At 35.9% G+C, this 19481-nt stretch overlaps 1 protein-coding gene across 1 annotated transcript in view; it reads left to right on the top strand.

Annotated features, from left to right (window-relative positions):
• The first annotated feature begins 1139 nt into the window (after nt 1-1139).
• LOC140169445 (uncharacterized) overlaps nt 1140-19481 on the top strand; it is a 75576-nt gene continuing 57234 nt past the window's right edge. The window contains exons 1-11 of the mRNA XM_072192706.1: nt 1140-1218; nt 2991-3188; nt 4309-4596; nt 5166-5453; nt 5785-6072; nt 6812-7099; nt 7667-7954; nt 8695-8982; nt 9558-9845; nt 12417-13556; nt 18644-18811. Of these exons, the coding sequence (XP_072048807.1) occupies nt 1197-1218; nt 2991-3188; nt 4309-4596; nt 5166-5453; nt 5785-6072; nt 6812-7099; nt 7667-7954; nt 8695-8982; nt 9558-9845; nt 12417-13556; nt 18644-18811 (3544 nt within the window). The 5' untranslated portion in view covers nt 1140-1196. The remainder of the gene's footprint in view (nt 1219-2990; nt 3189-4308; nt 4597-5165; nt 5454-5784; nt 6073-6811; nt 7100-7666; nt 7955-8694; nt 8983-9557; nt 9846-12416; nt 13557-18643; nt 18812-19481) is intronic.

The following is a 19481-nucleotide window of genomic DNA, read 5'->3' as shown; positions in this document are numbered from 1 at the left end:
GTCTCAGTTGGATTATATGGCATCAACTGGGGGCATCAAGGAGGTCCACAGTTTGGCCCTCTGTTGGAATATCCTAGATTATCATTTGCCAGTCATTACAAATAGGGGTGTGTATAGGAGGGTGGTGGGGTGTGTGTGTGGGGATGTTTGTAATCCATGTTTGTGCTGTGCTACATGTAACTATATTTTCAAATTCAATATAGAGTTTAACCCTCTGGACACTACTGGTCATCTAACAGTATTTCAGATTGGTTGACATCTTGAAATGCTCATTTCAATTGCCAATTATGACTAGGCTTTAAACTATTCATGGTAAAACTGGCATTTGCAGATGATCTTATTAATACCCTCCTTGATTGGTTCAAAATCGGATACAATATTCATTTTGGCCAATTCTCTTGGGGTTAATAAATATTTCTATGTACTGCTTTTTACTCTTTCAGTCGTGTCTTACTGGATACTTTTCTGTAGCAGGATCAGGTTCATGTACTGTATGCCCTGCTGGCTACGAATGCAATACAGCCACTGGCGCCCTCACAGCCTGCGTGTCACCCGCATACTCATTAGACGGGGAAACTGCATGTAACACTTGTCCGTCAGGTTCATTTTGTGCAAATACTGCTGAAGCACCAATGGTAAGTTATCATTGAAGATATCTTTAGGGATGATATCAGAACTCGACTGCCGGTTGACCGGATTTTACTGGCGGTTGAAGCATGTTCCATTGTTTAGAACAGTAGAAACCGGCACCAACTAGGTGGAACTGCAGTTGACCACTGGTCGAGTTTTAATTTCATCCCTAAGCTCAGTGTTTACTTTTGTTTTCAGAGCGTTGTGCCGATCAATCAATACAAATCGCTTGGGTGAAAACAATATCACTTTTGCAATTTGAAGAAATCTCAATTTCCGAGCGATGTTGCTTGACACGTGAATGCATCAACCAATCATTTCCTATTTTGCAAACAATGTAAATATGCAGATATAACATGCAAATATTTTATAACTTTCGGAGATGAATTAATTAAAAACAATAATTATTGATGTTCTAAAAATGTATTTTGGCATCTCTAGATGTGATACCTCTGACAAGTTATTGTCTCTATTTTCAGAGTTGTCCCGGTGGATCCATACCCACCGTAGGGCAAGATGGTTGTGATGAGTGTCTAGCTGGAACGTATGCTTATAATGCCTCAGCAATGTGTTATGACTGCACTAAGGGTAAGTGTAAGCCTGCTGTGACAGGTTTTTGGAAAGTACGGTAATAAGAGAAAACAATACTGAAGTTTATTTTTTGTTGCCCAAAAAAGTTTGTTTTTTTGGTCAGCTTATCTCCAAAACGGACTATTCAATGCATTTTGATATCATTAATAGAGTATGACATGAAAATAAATGATAAATTTTCATATTAAAAGCACAAAACATCATGCAAATTTTTTTATTTTTTATGTCAACCATGAATGATCCTAGCATTTAGGTCTAGGTCCAGGGACACTACAATACCGAAAAAATAAATAACTTATTCTGTACAAAAGAATACCTGCCCAGATTCTTAAAATTCTTGAAACTTTTTTTTTCTCAGAATTTTCACATTTTAAACTACTTTTGTAACTGTTTTAATGAAAATTCCCTTTAAAAGGGAAAGCCAGCCTCAATGTAAAAGAGGTCTTGTAATTAGTTTGGGTCACCGTGAAAGGCATTTTTAGGATCGCGCTTACATCCATGTTACATGGCAGTCCACCAAACCAGCAATGATGAGAACATGCACACTGAAACAGCAAAAAACATTAACTCCTATAACTCATGTCAACATTTTAATTCATTACTCCAATAAAAACAGTTCACTCTTTTACTCTGGTTAGAAGGAATAAAATAGTGAAATAGCCTCATTCACATCTTATTAGACTTCATTGGTAAGTCCATTGGACTATTCCAGTTGAAATCCTTACACACCCTAGACATGACCATAATTTCCCATACAGGGAGTGTAGATTTCAAATGAAATCATCAGCTCAGGATAACCCCATTTGAAATTTGCACTCCCTCATGTGGAAGATTAAGGTCATACCTTTAAATGGAAGGAACACATTAGGCAGCTCCGGTTTCCATTTGAATTTCATACACCCTCTGCAAAAGATTCAAACTGAATTTTCTACAGAGAGAGAATGAGTTTCAAATGAAGCTGCTAATGTGTTCATTGCATTTAAAATTCATATTCCCCCTATGGAAGATATTTCCAGAATCTTCCACAGGGGTAGTGTGGATTTTTATTGGGATAGCCCATTACTGGGAAACTGGCTATAGGCCTACTATAGGATATAGATCTGCTGTATTTGTTATCAAAACAAATGTCCCCAGACGTACTACATGTTATGTACAAATTTGCTCTTAGGTACTGTTAATATTATATAGATAAGACCTGTTTATGATGCTTGGCGACTTGTACACAGTTATATGGAGTAAGCATGCATTGTAGAGCTCTATCAATTATTGATAAAGGTTTTATTTGTAGTGTGTTTCTTATCTTAACGGATGTCATTCTATGTCTTCCTTTCCCTTGACAGAAACAAGTAAATTGAACCTGCATATTTATAATTAATTCTCTGAGACAGGAATAGCTATTTAGAGACAGGCAAAATAAATTAATGCTATGTTTTTCAAAGTACAAAAGGGGCTGTGTCCAGGGACAGATCCAGGTTGCCCTAGCAATTTCCCTTTTCGACTGACCCTAAAATCTGAAAAAAGAAGGTTTTTTTTTCATATTTCCATTTTCATTTGGTATAAAATACACAAAAATAGAAAGCACCTGTAGTTATTTTTAGACTTTACTAGGTGCATGGCAACAGCTAGTGTGTAAGTGTCCACTACTTTGCCCCTCCATGTTGATATGCATGCCATGTTTGCAAACATGGCAGGCTCATGTCTATTGATATCTTATCAATTTTTGTAAAAGTTTTTGCGAATTTTGTATTTCTCAAATTGTTCTTCTTCAGGACACAAGTGTCCCAGTGCAGGGATGTCGGAGCCTATAGACTGTCCTACAGGAGAATATCAGAATACAACTGGACAGTCGGATTGTACACCTTGTCCTGCAGGACATGAATGCTCTGATCCAGCAGGAGACCCACAGGAATGCAGCGAGGGGTTTTACAGCACAGGAAGTGCTACTAGTTGTACAGCATGTGAATCAGGTAGGTTCAATTAACCATGAGATTACTTTATCCTTTGAAGGGAGTTTAAACCATCAGTCTCATATACAGAGAGCTGTACCTGTAATGGGAGTCTGTTTTGATAAGTCCATGACTGTCTTAATTTGTTCCAGATTTTATGTTCATGTTGGAGCTCTGCAGATTAGCATGACTACCTTGGTATTCATCTGCTAAATGTTAAAGCAGTTAAAGAGATGTTTATGTCCGTGAAGTCATTTTTTGTCAAAATTATTTGTACCGAAAAATGATGAACATTTGCACTTTTCTTTCCATTACTGTTAAATTGTGAAAAACCATAATAATATAGCTTTGGTGCTAGTCCAATATGTTAAAAAATATATTTAAACCAATGACACCATGATGACATTGCCTAAGTAAGCTGTATTTTCACTCGCAAGGATGGCAGTTCTTCAGTGTTGCAATTTTGCCACTTAATTTTCACAGACTTGACCTTTTTTTGAGGTCATTTAGTTGATTTTTTCATCAGTCATTTTGTTTTCGTAACAACAGTTTGTCCTTTGAAAAGTGAAATTTGACGTACGTGGTGCGACATTTCTTACCACCAGCTGCCATTTTTTTTACGGCACTTCCCGATTTCTTCTAATCGTATGGTTCGGCGGTGTTTGAAAACGGGAGGGATTACAGTACGCGGCGCTAGCTTAACTGCCTTGGATAAACCATGGCATTACACATGGGGCAATTACAGATATAAATCAAGACTGCCTGTGCATTTGAGAATTGAACTTAGAGCAGACTTGAATAGCCTTTCAACCATGAATACAGCATTTTACCTTCCAACTATCAAATATTAATTCCATTCTTATGTTCTCATACAATCAAGTGTGCGACTTTCAATTTCTTTCTTCATTGATTAATTTATACTGACCTTGTTTGTGACAAAGTATCTTAAATGCAACTGTAGGAATGTGACAATCTTTATAAAAGTTTTACTTTAAAGACTTTTATATGTTGCTTTTAATATTAGTTTTCTAAAACAACTTTATATTTAGCTAATTGTTGGTCTTATGTTGTGAATCTATTACTATTGTAAATCTTACATTTTGTTTTCTATTGTATTTTCTTTCTCAAAATTTTCTTCTAGGCTCTTATGCCAGCTCTCCTGGCTCTACTAACTGTACTATATGTCCAGCTAACTACTACTGTACATCAACTACTATAACAGCTTGTAGTACAGGATCCTATAGCCTTGTAGGGTCCAGTAGTTGTGAACCTTGTCCTGGTGGTTATCAATGTCCTGGGTCAGAGTTAGACCCAGTAATTTGTGTAGCTGGTACATATGCAATGAATGGAAGTGATAGTTGCTTACAATGTGATGAAGGATATTCATGTCCAAGAGACGGAATGTCAGAACCAGAAGCTTGTGAAACAGGTCTGATATATTTGTTTTTGTAGAGTCAATAACAGATAGATTTGTTAGAAGACATATCTTTCAGCATTATTTTGTTGTAATGAAATTCAGTATTGGAGAACAGAAAAGGAAATTCAATACAAAGTATTCTGTGCAAGAAAAACAATTTGCATTTTTGGAAAAAAAATATCAATATTTGCATTGATTCTGCTTGCTTTGTGATATATTTATTAATATCTTCATAAGATTGTATCATTTTTAAAAAGGTAACTCCTAGTTTGAAAACATTTCTTTAAGCTAGTTATTAGCCTTTTTCTATGTAGATATTGAGTCTATTACTCTTAGTTTCTTGATACAGTTCTCTTGAAAGCTCTTTGTAAATGTTACTGTAATTATTTTTCTGAAACAATTAGCTAATTGTTGTTTTATGTTGGAATGACATTGTAAATAATTTGTCCTATAATTGATAGTAGTTTTCTAAAACAACTTTATATTTAGCTAATTGTTGGTATTTTGTTGTGAATCTATTACTATTGTAAATCTTACATGTTGTTTTCTATTGTACTTTCTTTCTCAAAATTTTCTTCTAGGCTCTTATGCTAGTTCTCCTGGCTCTACTAACTGTACTATATGTCCAGCTAACTACTACTGTACATCAACTACTATAACAGCTTGTAGTGCAGGATCCTATAGCCTTGGAGGGTCCAGTAGTTGTGTGCCATGTCCTGGTGGTTATCAATGTCCTGGGTCAGGGTTAGACCCAGTAATTTGTGTAGCTGGTACATATGCAATGAATGGAAGTGATAGTTGTTTACAATGTGATGAAGGATATTCATGTCCAAGAGACGGAATGTCAGAACCAGAAGCTTGTGAAACAGGTCTGATATATTTGTTTTTGTAGAGTCATATTATGGATAGATTTGTTAGAAGACAGATATCTTTCAGCATTATTTTGTTATAATGAAATTCAGTATTGGAGAACAGAAAAGGAAATAATCAATATAGTATTCTGTGCAAGAAAAAACAATTTGCATTTTCTGGACAAAAATAGAAATATTTGTATTCATTCTGCTTGCTTTGTGATGCATTTATTAACATCTTCATAAGATTGTATCATTTTTAATTGTTGGTCTTTTGTTGTAAATCTATTACTATGAGATCTTACATGTTGTTTTCTTTTGTACTTTCTTTCTCAAAATTTTCTTCTAGGCTCTTATGCTAGCTCTCCTGGCTCTACTAACTGTACTATGTGTCCAGCTAACTACTACTGTACATCAACTACTATAACGACTTGTAGTGCAGGATCCTATAGCCTTCTAGGGTCCAGAAGTTGTGAGCCTTGTCCTGGTGGTTATGAATGTCCTGGGTCAGAGTTAGACCCAGTAATTTGTGTAGCTGGTACATATGCAATGAATGGAAGTGATAGTTGTTTACAATGTGATGAAGGATATTCATGTCCAAGAGACGGAATGTCAGAACAAGAAGCTTGTGAAACAGGTGTGATATATTTTTTGAGTCAATTATGGACAGAATTGTTGGAAGACATACAATCATGGACAAAATTTTGGCACACTTGGACTGTCTTTTGGTGACTATCAGACCCTGCTCCTGAGACCTTCCAACATTGAAATATATCAGGACAGAGCCCGTACTTCAAATTCATGACAGATTTAGCTGAATCTGTCACTCGCCTTCATTCACACTATTGGTGTGACAAATATTTGAATCGTTTTGAGCAAGTGTGCCAACTATTTTTTCACTGATTGTAGGTACCTTTCAGAAATATTTTGTTGCAGACGCTTTGTCCATTAAATAATGACAATCAATTTGACATTGGATTTTAGGTTTTAGAAAATGAAATAATGAAGATAGTATTCAGGGCATGAAAATACAATATGTCTTTTCAGGTTAAAATAGCAATATTTGCATTCATTGTGCTTGCTATAAATATTTATCAACATCTTGCAATTTTAAAAATACAACAAACTCCTATTATGAAGAAGAACGAAATTTCAGGCTAGTCATTAGTCTTTTTTCTTTATACTTAGATACTGAGGCTATTCGAAGTTTCTTGATTTAGTACTAGCGTTTTGTAAACAATGTATGTTGTAATTATTAATTTTCTAAAACAACTCTATATTTAGCTAATTGTCGGTCTTATGTTGTGAATGTAGTACTCTCTTAAATCTTACATGTTGTTTTCTATTGCACTTTCTTTATCAAAATTTTCTTCTAGGCTCTTATGCTAGCTCTCCTGGCTCTACTAACTGTACTATGTGTACAGCTAACTACTACTGTACATCAACTACTATAACTGCTTGTAGTGCAGGATCCTATAGCTTTCTGGGGTCCAGTAGTTGTGAGCCATGTCCTGGTGGTTATAAATGTCCTGGGTCAGAGTTAGACCCAGTAATTTGTGTAGCTGGTACATATGCAATGAATGGAAGTGATAGTTGCTTACAATGTGATGAAGGATATTCATGTCCAAGAGACGGAATGTCAGAACCAGAAGCTTGTGAAACAGGTCTGATATACTTCTTTTTGTAGAGTCAATTATGGATTTGTTAGAAGACATATATCTTTCAGCATTATTTTGTAATGAAATTCAGTATTGGAGAACAGAAAAGGAAATAATCAATATAGCATTCTGTGCAAGAAAAAACAATTTGCATTTTCTGGACGAAAATATCAATATATTTATTCATTCTGCTTGCTCTGTGATATATTTATTAACATCTTCATAAGATTGTATCATTTTTAAAAAGGTAACTCCTAGTTTGAAACATTTCTTTAAGCTAGTTATTAGCCTTTTTCTTTGTAGATATTCAGTCTGTTACTCTAAGTTTCTTGATGCAGTTCTCTTGAAAGCTCTTTGTAAATGTATACTGTAATTATTTTTCTGAAACAATTAGCTAATTGTTGTCTTATGTTGTGAATAATATTTGTAAATAATGTATACTGTAATTATTTTTAGTTTTCTAAAATAACTTTATATTTAGCTAATTGTTGGTCTTTTGTTGTGAATCTATTACTATTGTAAATCTTACATGTTGTTTTCTATTGTACTTTCTTTCTCGAAATTTTCTTCTAGGCTCTTATGCTAGCTCTCCTAGCTCTACTAACTGTACTATATGTCCAGCTAACTACTACTGTACATCAACTACTATAACGGCTTGTAGTGCAGGATCCTATAGCTTTCTGGGGTCCAGTAGTTGTGAGCCATGTCCTGGTGGTTATCAATGTCCTGGGTCAGAGTTAGACCCAGTAATTTGTGTAGCTGGTACATATGCAATGAATGGAAGTGATAGTTGCTTACAATGCGATGAAGGATATTCATGTCCAAGAGACGGAATGTCAGAACCAGAAGCTTGTGAAACAGGTCTGATATATTTTTTTGAGTCAGTTATGGACAGAATTGTTGGAAGACATACAATCATGGAAAAAATGTTTGCACACTTGAACTGTCTTTTGGTGACTCTCAACCCCTGCTCGTGAGACCTTCAGACATTGAAATATATCAGGACAGAGCCCATATTTCAAATTCATGAGAGACCTAGCTGTATCTGTGTCACTTGCCTTCACACTATTGGTGTGACAAATATTTGAATCATTTTGAGCAAGTGTGCCAACTATTTTTCACTGATTGTAGGTATCTTTCAGAAATATTTTGTTGTAGACACTTTGTCCATTAAATAATGACAATTTGACATTGGATTTTAGGCTTCAGAAAATTAAATAATGAAGATAGTATTCAGGGAAAGAAAGAGCAATACGTATTTTCAGGTTAAGATAGCACTATTTGCATTCATTGTTCTTGCTATAAATATTTATCAACATCTTCAAAGATTTTATCATGCAATTTAAAAACAAAGACCCTCTTATTTTCAACCTATTTTGAAGAAAACAAATTCAGGCTAATTATTAGCCTTCTGTCTTTATAGATTCTGAGGCTATTATTCTAAGTTTCTTGATACAGTGCTAATGTATGTTGTAATTATTAGTTTTCTAAAACAACTTTATATTTCGCTAATTGTTGGTCTTTTGTTGTGAATCTATTACTATTGTAAATCTTACTATGTTGTTTTCTATTGTACTTTCTTTATCAAAATTTTCTTCTAGGCTCTTATGCTAGCTCTCCTGGCTCTACTAACTGTACTATGTGTCCAGCTAACTACTACTGTACATCAACTACTATAACAGCTTGTAGTGCAGGATCCTATAGTCTTGTAGGGTCCAGTAGTTGTGATCCTTGTCCTGGTGGTTATCAATGTCCTGGGTCAGAGTTAGACCCAGTAATTTGTGTAGCTGGTACATATGCAATGAATGGAAGTGATAGTTGCTTACAATGTGATGAAGGATATTCATGTCCAAGAGACGGAATGTCAGAACAAGAAGCTTGTGAAACAGGTCTGATATAGTTGTTTTTGTAGAGTCAATAACAGATAGATTTGTTAGAAGTCGGATATCTTTCAGCATTAATTTGTTGTAATGAAATTCAGTATTGGAGGACAGAAAAGGAAATAATCAATATAATATTCTGTGCAAGAAAAAACAATTTGCATTTTCTTCACAAAAATATCAATTATTTTATTTGTTCTACTTGTTTTGTGATGCATTTATTAACATTTTCATAAGATTGTATCATTTTTAAAAAGGTAACTCCTAGTTTGAAAACATTTCTTTAAGCTAGTTATTAGCCTTTTTCTTTGTAGATATTGAGTCTGTTACTCTAAGTTTCTTGATGCAGTTCTCTTGAAAACTCTTTGTAAATGTATACTGTAATTATTTTTCTGAAACAATTAGCTAATTGTTGTTCTTATGTTTGTGAATGACATTGTAAATAATTTGTCCTATAATTAATATTAGTTTTTTAAAACAACTTTATATTCAGCTAATTGTTGGTCTTTTTTGTGAATCTATTACTGTTGTAAATCTTACATGTTGTTTTCTATTGTACTTTCTTTTTCAAAATTTTCTTCTAGGCTCTTATGCTAGCTCTCCTGGCTTTACTAACTGTACTATATGTCCAGCCAACTACTACTGTACATCAACTACTATAACGGCTTGTAGTGCAGGATCCTATAGCCTTGTAGGGTCCAGTAGTTGTGACCCTTGTCCTGGTGGTTATCAATGTGCTGGGTCAGAGTTAGACCCAGTAATTTGTGTAGCTGGTACATATGCAATGAATGGAAGTGATAGTTGTTCACAATGTGATCTTGGATACTCGTGTCCTGTGGATGGAATGTCTGTACCGTCTGCATGCCCAGCAGGTTCGACATTTAGCCTTCTTTCTTTAGTAGTTTTCACTAACTCAGAAAATATTTGACAACATTATTATTACAGTTGTTACATTTTATCTCACTTAAATTCTGCATCTTCTTTCTTAACATTCAAAGTTAATCTCTTTTCTAGCACAAACAAATCCAGGGCTATATAAGCTTGAAAATTACCTATTTTTTGGCATGGTAAAATAAGCACTTTTGCAAGTTATGGAAGAAAAAAGTTCTTTTACCCAATGAAAAACTTGTCATGTTATGGAAATATAAACATCTCTTGGAAAATAAGTGTATGGAAAAAATAAGCCCTTCTGTAAAAATATTTACTTCTGCTTGAATTGCCTTACTTAAGGCAAGTCGGAGCCTTCAGGCCATATTTTTCCATTTTTGGTTAATTTTCCTTCAATAATACAGTTTATTTCTGCATTGATCTTATACAAACTGAGTCAAGGAAGCCACTGGTCACATTTATATTTCCATATGTATTGCAGTTATTAAGGGATGGGGTATGAACGTTTGGACAGTATTTATTGTGGGACATTAAAGCATCACACATATCGATTGCATTCTGAATACGAAGAATGTCATTCTGATATCAAATAATTTAGATTTTTGAAATTCGCAATTTAATACACATTTTATGGCAAATCATTAAAAATTGATATTTTTGATATTTAACAGTACTTGAAGTAAACTTTACAAATCTGATGATTTATACTTAAAGTGTATATAGGTGGGATGAAAAGCCGACGATCAATTGAAAATTTTGACCTTTCGTATTGAAGATATGGATTTTTTTTTTTTTTTTCAATACCAAAAAAAATTAGGTCTTTTTGGGAAAAAATCCATATCTTAAATATGAAAGGTCAAAATTTTCAATTGACCGTCGGCTTTTCCTCCCTGCTACATACACTTTAAGAATATGTCATTAGATTTATATAATTTACTTGAGGACTTTTATATATCAAAAATTTGAAAAATATCAAATTTTTATAATTTGTCATTAAATTTGTATTATATTGTGATTTTCAAAAAATGAAAAATATTTGATATCAGAAAGACATGCTTCGTATTCAGAATGCAATTCGATAGGTCTGAGGTGCTCTCATGTCCCACAAAAATACTGTCGAAACACAGTAAACGCTCATTTTAGATCCCTTAAGTTATGGCAAATGATAGGCCAAAACAAAGTTTTTGTTATTACCCCCTCCCAGGAAAAATCATGCACATGGGGGAAAATAAAACCTATTACAATGAACCTTGGGATCTTACATATTGAGCCCATACCTTTCTCTGTGAGTGTGGGCTTTATATTATACAAATATATACTGCCATGAGAGGTTCTGGTTTAAACTATGGGCCCGAGGTGAGATCAATAGTACTAATTGTATTAATTGATCTCAACGAGGGACCATAGTTTTAACCAGAACTTCGAATAAAGGCAGTATATATTTGTTTTATATACTTCATTAATATGTTCTTTGTTCATTGATTGGTTAAAAGAAAATTATTTGACATTTTGACTTCTATCCTGAGTGAACAGACCAATTTAAGCACAACCTATATTTTTCCCTTCAAAAAAATCGAATAGGCTAAAATCGGGATAACCAATTACAGCAGCGCGAAATCACGCTATATGGCAGTTTCGCGTCGTGAACTGTTCCATCGCATCGAATGCGCGGCATACGCCGAAGGCATGGTCAAAAGTACTATTTACGGCTTGGAGGTACTATTTACGGCTCATCCAGGACTTTGAAAATACTATTTACGGCTTAGAGGTACTATTTACGGATAGGAGTACTGATGGTAGAACTATTTTTGGTCATGTGGTCCACTTTTAACCAATCAATGAACAAGAATATATTAATGAAGTATATAATACTCAATATTTGAGCACAAACACCACTTGCTCAGGCACTGCTCCAGCATGTCTTTTGATGAAATTACTTGTTTGTACTCATTTTAATAAATTTTTCATGCTGATTCCAAATATAGTCATGAAAATTGATAGTTCTGAAATTTTTGAATTTTGAATTTTTGCATATTGTATTATGTACATTTTACTTCATATCTAGAAACTATAAAAGCCGCTAAGAGGTATGTTTTGATGCGACGGCTCGCATATAGTCATGAAAATTAATAGTTCTGAAATTTTTTAATTTTGAAAAAAAAAAAAAAACCTTGTCGCCTGCAGTTGACACCCGCCTAGAGAGAGTTAAAATTATCATAGAATGAGGTTACATTTTGTTAACAGCCATCTAATTTATACTCAAGATGTTGCATTTTGTATTATGTACAATTCTAAAAGATTTTTACTCAAATGTTACTGTATCTCATATTGTGTGAGTGGTATTGGTATGATATTGAGAGAAATTCACCATTTTTTTTACAGCTAACTTGGATTCTCCCTCTTATGAGCACTGTATTTGCTTCACTATTTTGTTTTTGGATAAATCACAATTAGATCCAACTTCGATAACATGTACTTATTTTATGGTTGTATTTCAGCTAACATGTTTACATTGTTTTCATTGTTATTATTATTATTATGCATCTCTTCCACAGGCCATTATGCAAACACTACAGGTCAAAGTTCATGTACTCAATGCAATAGTGGGTATTACTGCTCATCAACGCAAGAGTTTCCATGCGAACCTGGATATTACAGCTATGCAGGAGCCACAAGTTGCCTGCCTTGTCTCAGTGGGTACGAGTGTCCAGGTGGCTCGCTGCCAGTCGAGTGCGTAGAAGGGTTTTACGCAACTAACGGTAGTTCATCTTGTGAGTCATGTGATCCAGGCACATACTGTCCACTTAACGGTTCAGAGGAGGCAACTCCGTGTCAGAGTGGATGGTACTCGGATTCATCGGAAACAACGATATGTACCGAATGCACTGCTGGGTACTATTGTACCGCTACAGCACAAGTTGCTTGTGATTCTGGTTATTATAGCTATGCAGGAGCAACAGAATGCCTATCATGCCCATCTGGTTACGAGTGTCCAGGTGGTACAGTACCTAATGAATGTCTGCAAGGATTTTATGCGACAAACGGTAGCAATTCATGTCAGCAGTGCGAAGAAGGAACATACTGTCCATATAACAGAATGGATGAGCCACTCACATGCCAAAGTGGCTGGTATGCCGATTCAAAACAATCTTTGTCATGCCAAGAATGCACTGAAGGATACTACTGCAACAGCACTACGGAGATTGCGTGTGATCCAGGCTACTATAGCTACCAAGGATCTGATTCCTGTCTTCCGTGTCCAGGAGGGTATTCCTGCGCCGGTGGCGCACTACCAGTAGAATGCGAAGAGGGTTATTACTCAACAAACGCTAGCGACTCGTGCTCACAATGTCCACTTGGTAACTACTGCCCACTGAATGGTACATCAGATCCGATACAGTGTCCTGATGGGTATTATGCAGATACAAAAGGACTGACTCAATGCAACAAATGCCAAGCTGGGTATTCATGTACACCATTAGCGCAAACACCATGTAGCGCTGGCTTCTACAGCTTCAGTGGATCAACATCATGCTTGGCTTGCCCGGGGGGATACTCATGCGCAGGAGGAGCAGAACCTGTAGAGTGCCAAGAAGGGTATTACTCCACCAATGGGAGCACCACCTGTGATGCCTGCGATGAGGGATTTTACTGTCCGTATAATGGAACGTCAGAGAAGCTTGCTTGCCCAACAGGTGACCTAGTTGTTGCACGCACATCACATTTGTAATCATGTAATCCCTGCATGCATTGGTGTAATTGTGATCACTTTGCACACATCATACATTTGTACACAAAAAGTAATTTGATCCAAGGATTTCCCAGAATGCACTTCTGTTAAATTGAAAAGTTCACCCAGATGCACACATTTCACAACATACTAGGCATTCCCTGAAATCTTCTGTGGCAGAATTGACTTCAAGTCCCATTTAGTATATCAAACACCAGTGTACATACTTCACGAGACTGCATATTCTTGAAACTGCAAATCCATATACCCCCTATGGAAGACATGACCTTAATCTTCCACATAGGTAGCGTGAATTTCAGATGGGGGTTACCTGAATGTGTGGCTCCATTTGAAATTTACACCCCCAGTTTGGAATATTAAGGTCATGTCTTCCATAGAGGTTGAATGAATTTCAACTGGAATTGAATGCAAGTGCAAATCCACCCAATATGCTTAAAAACATGCACAGTTGCCTTGACTATGCACACTTACAATATTATGATATAGTTTTAATTTTGTCACAAAGAATTTGATGGAATACTAAAATGGTTGTTGCAATTGATAAATCATGTAGAGTTCATTCATCATGCAAGTTACATAGTTTGATGCACATTTTGCAGAGCTTGAATCCATAGGTAGTTCATTAAAGTTTCTATCAGCAGTAGATAGCATTAATGGTTCATAGGTGGTTCACCACATTTGCTATCATCAGTAGATAGCATTAATGGTCCATAGGTGGTTCACCACATTTGCTATCATCAGTAGATAGCATTAATGGTCCATAGGTGGTTCACCACATTTGCTATCATCAGTAGATAGCATTAATGGTCTATAGGTGGTTCACCTCATTTGCTATCATCAGTAGATAGCATTAATGGTCCATAGGTGGTTCACCACATTTGCTATCATCAGTAGATAGCATTAATGGTCCATATGTACTTCATCACTGTTGATATCAGCAAAAGATAGCATTAATGGTCCATGGGTGGTTCATCACTATTTGCTATCATCAGTAGATAGCATTGATGGTCCATATAGTTCAACACTGTTGCTAGCATCAGCAGATAGCAGGAATGGTCAATAGGTAGTTCATCAGTATTGCTATTAGCAGTTATGTAGATAGCATTAATTGTAGCTCATCACTATTGGGTCACTAGCATTGGAGAGATGGAGTACCAGCATCAGCCATTATTTACATTCTAACGCATGACAGTTAGGGATGTGGGTCAAATAGATGGGATACCAGGAAATTAAATCTGGATATGATTTCATTTTCCCATAATTCATTTAACTTCCCTGCCTTAACTCCCCTGCTATATTGGAACTTTTTTATATACAGTTTTGATTCAAAAAGTTCAAAACTTGGATTATAATTCTTTCATATTTACTATAATCAATATTTTAACCAATCAGTCAATTCATAGCTACATATTAATAAGGCCAGGAAAAAAGAATGTATGTCTCAGACACCCGCACGCTTTGCTATGTGAAATCCAGCTTAGCGCAAGATGTTTCAAAAATGCCGATATTTCCATGCTATCTTGTGTGCACAGATGTTCAATAATAACGTTGATATTCGCGAAAATCTGGTCGGTTGGTGTTTCTTGTTCGTAGTAAGGTTTTGGTTTTTTATTACAAACTCTAATGGTGACCCGCAGGTCAAATTGCTAGAATTTACATTCACTCACTCACTCACTCATCAGGCTGTTTCACCCACTGCTGTGTGAAGCCCTCCTCCAGCATTTTCCATCTCCTTCTGTTCCTAGCCGCTGATGCCCAAGCTGTTGTACTCATGAAGGTGGTGATGTCATCTCTCCATCGTCTTTTTTGCCTTCCTCTTCTCCTCTTTACATTAAACACACCTAAACAGACACAATGCAATTGCAAGGCAGTAGCTTAATCAGCGCTAATATTGCAACATCGAAACAAACAACTATACAAACATCCATCCCCACCATACCCACCCCCGTAGGCAATGAGGGTAAAGTGCCTTGCCCAAGGACACAACACGTTGACACAAGTGGGGTTCTAACTCGCAACTTGAGTTTTAAGCTTACCTAATGATTTTTAACGGGAATTATCATTCTAAAAATGACCTCTAATAAATGCCCCCCTTTGAAAAAATCCCTCACCCTTGATAATGTTTGTTGCAGTGATAATTGAGTGAATGGGGATCAGAGAATGTTACTATTTTTAACTTTGTAGCTGTGTGTTATGTTAACCCCATGAGAACTACCTGCCGATTGGCCATAAAGAAGTTTTCATTATGGATTGGACCAATCAGCAACATTGTTAGAATAATTGCACCACGCAAAAAAATTGGGTTGAATTATTTGCAAAGCTCCATTTTGATTGGTGATTAAAGTGAAGATAACACATAATTGACCAATCAGAGGCAATGTTAGATCGGCAAGTAGTGCTCAGGGGGTTAAGTAATGTATGGCTGACTAAGAAACTGGGATACAATTGTAGTGTATCATTAATGCCTTATTTGCTACCCCAGCCATGTTTGTGTACTTATCCTCATAGCTCCATTGCTGTTACCCAATTCCATACATAATAGCATAAACACCTGAAAAGTTCACACTCAATTTGTCGTCTGCTTCACATACTGTTGCATCTCAAAAAGCTGCCTTGTGTGATTATATTTATTATTGTCATCTAATTGTCATGAGATACACTGCAAAAATTAACTTTATATAGGCCTATGGTTGAGGTATTATCACAATATAATTACAATCTCATGTCCGTTCATAAAAGAAAGCAGCATGCTAAAATATAAAATAACAATATGAAATACAACAATGATAATAAAATCACACAAGGCAGCCTTTTGAGATATTACAGATGTGAAGCAAACGACGAATTGTATTGCTTCACATTATCATTTTACTAAGTTTTAACCATATTGTTTTCTTCCAGCATGTTGCAATTTTGTGTGTTATCAGTGTGTACATATGCTAACATTGCCCAATCATTCCATAAGTTTGCACCCTTGTTGTGTTGTCAGATGTTATCTTATTTTCAGGAAATTACATCAAGCCTACAGGTTTGTGGAGTGTTTATCAGTGTTTTTCTATTGGAATAAAAAAAGCTGAAGTTTTAGTAAAAAAAGGCTAAAGTTTTAGAAGAGTTTTAAAATCATTCGCACAAAAGATTTAGACAGGGTCTAAAGTTAGACCTGGTCTATGTGGAATTTAGTTTCAGGAGAGAACGGACATTTTCCTTTACATTTGCTTAAAGTTATTTTGTATTATTTTTGAACTATGCATTAAAATCTTTATAATTTGCTACCTACAATTAGAAGAAAATAATAGTTCCTGGTGGAACTAAATTCCACCTAGACCGGTCTAACTTTAGACCCTGTCTAACTCTTTTGTGCATACTGACCTTATTATGGTTTACAGATTACAAAGCCCATCCTCCAGCATTTTCCCCCCGCTTTTATCGACTCATTTTCATCCAGTATTTCTCTGGCATTTATCATTCTCAAAGTAGCTAAGATAATACTGGAGGAAAAAAGCTGGTTAACGTCCAGAAACTTACAAGGTTCCGCATCGGTGCGCATGCCAGTGAATGCACAATACTTGGCTGTAGCCCCGCAGATAAGGGATGCAATCAAAAGACGACAAGCGGTTGACCGGCGGTTCAATTCTGTCCGGTTCCGTCCGGTTCCCTTTGTTTAGAACAATAGAAACCGGACAAATGCGGACGAATTGGCCGGTCAAGTTTTGATTTCATCCCTAACCTTTCTCCAATAATTATGCAGATAAGGTCTGCAATATTGAGCATTTCTCTGTTATATTATCAGGGTAGAAAAATACCTTTTTTAAGATTACTTATCAGCTGGAATAATACTGTAAAACCAATAGAAAAACACTGTCTGATATGTGAACCCTACCCTACCCTTGTTGTTTATTTAGTCTATACTTAGTTTCAAATTGAGTGACATGCAGTGTAAGTGTATTTACATGGTTTTGCCACAAGCATATGCTGACAAACAGCCCTTGTATGCATGTGTATACAAAGTACACCTGAAGTTAGTATGTGTGGTTTGATTCTGTGACAGCAAAATACCATGTGGGTGGTACTCAATTTGGTTTGTGTAGGGATGTGACGCCAAGAATTTGAAAGCAGACCCATCAAATTTTCCAAGAAATTTAGACCCATTTCTAGACCAAAAGTCTAAATTATCAGTTAAATTGAACATAAATTGAGTGCAAAATTTCCCCAATTTTTTGACAAATGTGACATGATCAAGGGAAATGAGTCGCATGTCGCTAATATTGATTTTGAGATATTGGCAAAGAAAGTGTTAAAATTCTTTAGTTTTGAATTGTTTTCAGCGATTGATAAAGTGACTTAACTTCGCAAAGAAAAGTCGTATCAACATGGGGTTTTCAATTTCTGAAAGCTCTAAAGGTCCTCTTCAGAAGCGTATGTAAAACTCATTTTCGACCAGGGTCGACATGTGACTCATTCCCCTTGATCATGTCACAAATTACAATTTTGGATACAAGGATGGAAAATTAGGGTATTTTCCAAAGAAATGTGAAAATATGGCCCTTTCATACACCAAAATTGGTCTAAAAACAGGGGTAATAGCTGGAAATGAGACCCCTGTTTGCAACACATACCCGTGTGGCATATACCCACCTTCATCACTACCAAACTCAAAGTGGAACAAAGTGTATATAAAATAATCTTCCAATCCACTAATATAAAGTTTGGTAATATTGGTGAAATATAATGAACACTACTTCATATACCATATGTTTGTTATGATGAATATTAACTATGAAACATAACTTTATGTAACCCATGAAGTGCCTTGAAGTGGGCTATTCCAGTTTAAATCCATACACCCTATGGAAGACATGACCTGAATCTTCCACACAAGGAGTGCAAGTTTCAAATTGGATGTACATCATCCCCTGCATGAAAGATAATCATGTCTTCCATAGGGTATATGGATTTCAACTGGAATAGCCCATTTTGGTGCAAAAAGAGAAAGAAAAAAACTAATCATAAATTCATAAATTCTTATTGTAGGTTCATATGCAAATGAGACTGGTGCTATCACCTGTACCCAATGTGAGGAAGGCTATCGATGTCCATATGCTCATCTCAGTCCTATCGTATGTATACGTGGTACATACAGTGAAGCCGGGTGGACAAGCTGTCAGGCGTGTGTGGCGGGAGAATATGCAGACAGTGTTGGTAAGTTGATATGAGGCCATTCCATTTAAAATCCATACTACCCCTAGAAGATTTAGCTAAAGTCTTCCACAGATGGAGTATGAATTTTCTCTCAAATGAGTATTCTCTCAAATGCGCTCATCATCCATGTCGCTGGTGCATAACAACGAATGCCTCAAGTGCATTCAGAGGGAAACCGAATACCCCCAATTTTTTGCTCCATGCCTAGATCAAGATGGCGATCGAGTCCCAGTTCTCCTTCTCTAATTCTGTGTTTGCAACAGATAAATGATGCCCATATATTTTAGTCCTTTTATTATGTGAATATACAAAATGAATGTGGATAAACTATTGTTAGGCTGGATGCATATGCTGACAGGGTTTATATTATTCGGCAAGGTCCTTAAGCAGTGTCCCGACTGCTCTTCCTGATTTTCGTGCAAAATGAACTCTTTCACACAAAATGAACTCTTTCACACTGGGTAAGGTGATGCTACGCAGCTTCATCGGCGAATGAAGTGCCGATGTGATGATGACATGATTCAATTAGCCAATCTGAACCCACTTCCGTGTAAACAGCGCCAAATCGGCAGACCACTGAAGAACCTTGCCAAAAACTATTGTAGGCCTCTTTGGAGTTTTATGTTAAAGAAAATTTGTTCTTTTAATAAACTGTTACTACAACTTTGCA

This window comes from Amphiura filiformis, chromosome 14, assembly GCF_039555335.1.
Source record: "Amphiura filiformis chromosome 14, Afil_fr2py, whole genome shotgun sequence".
Taxonomy (NCBI): Eukaryota; Metazoa; Echinodermata; class Ophiuroidea; order Amphilepidida; family Amphiuridae; genus Amphiura; species Amphiura filiformis.
Note: the sequence above shows the minus strand (reverse complement) of the source record. Positions and strands in the feature narration are given on the sequence as shown.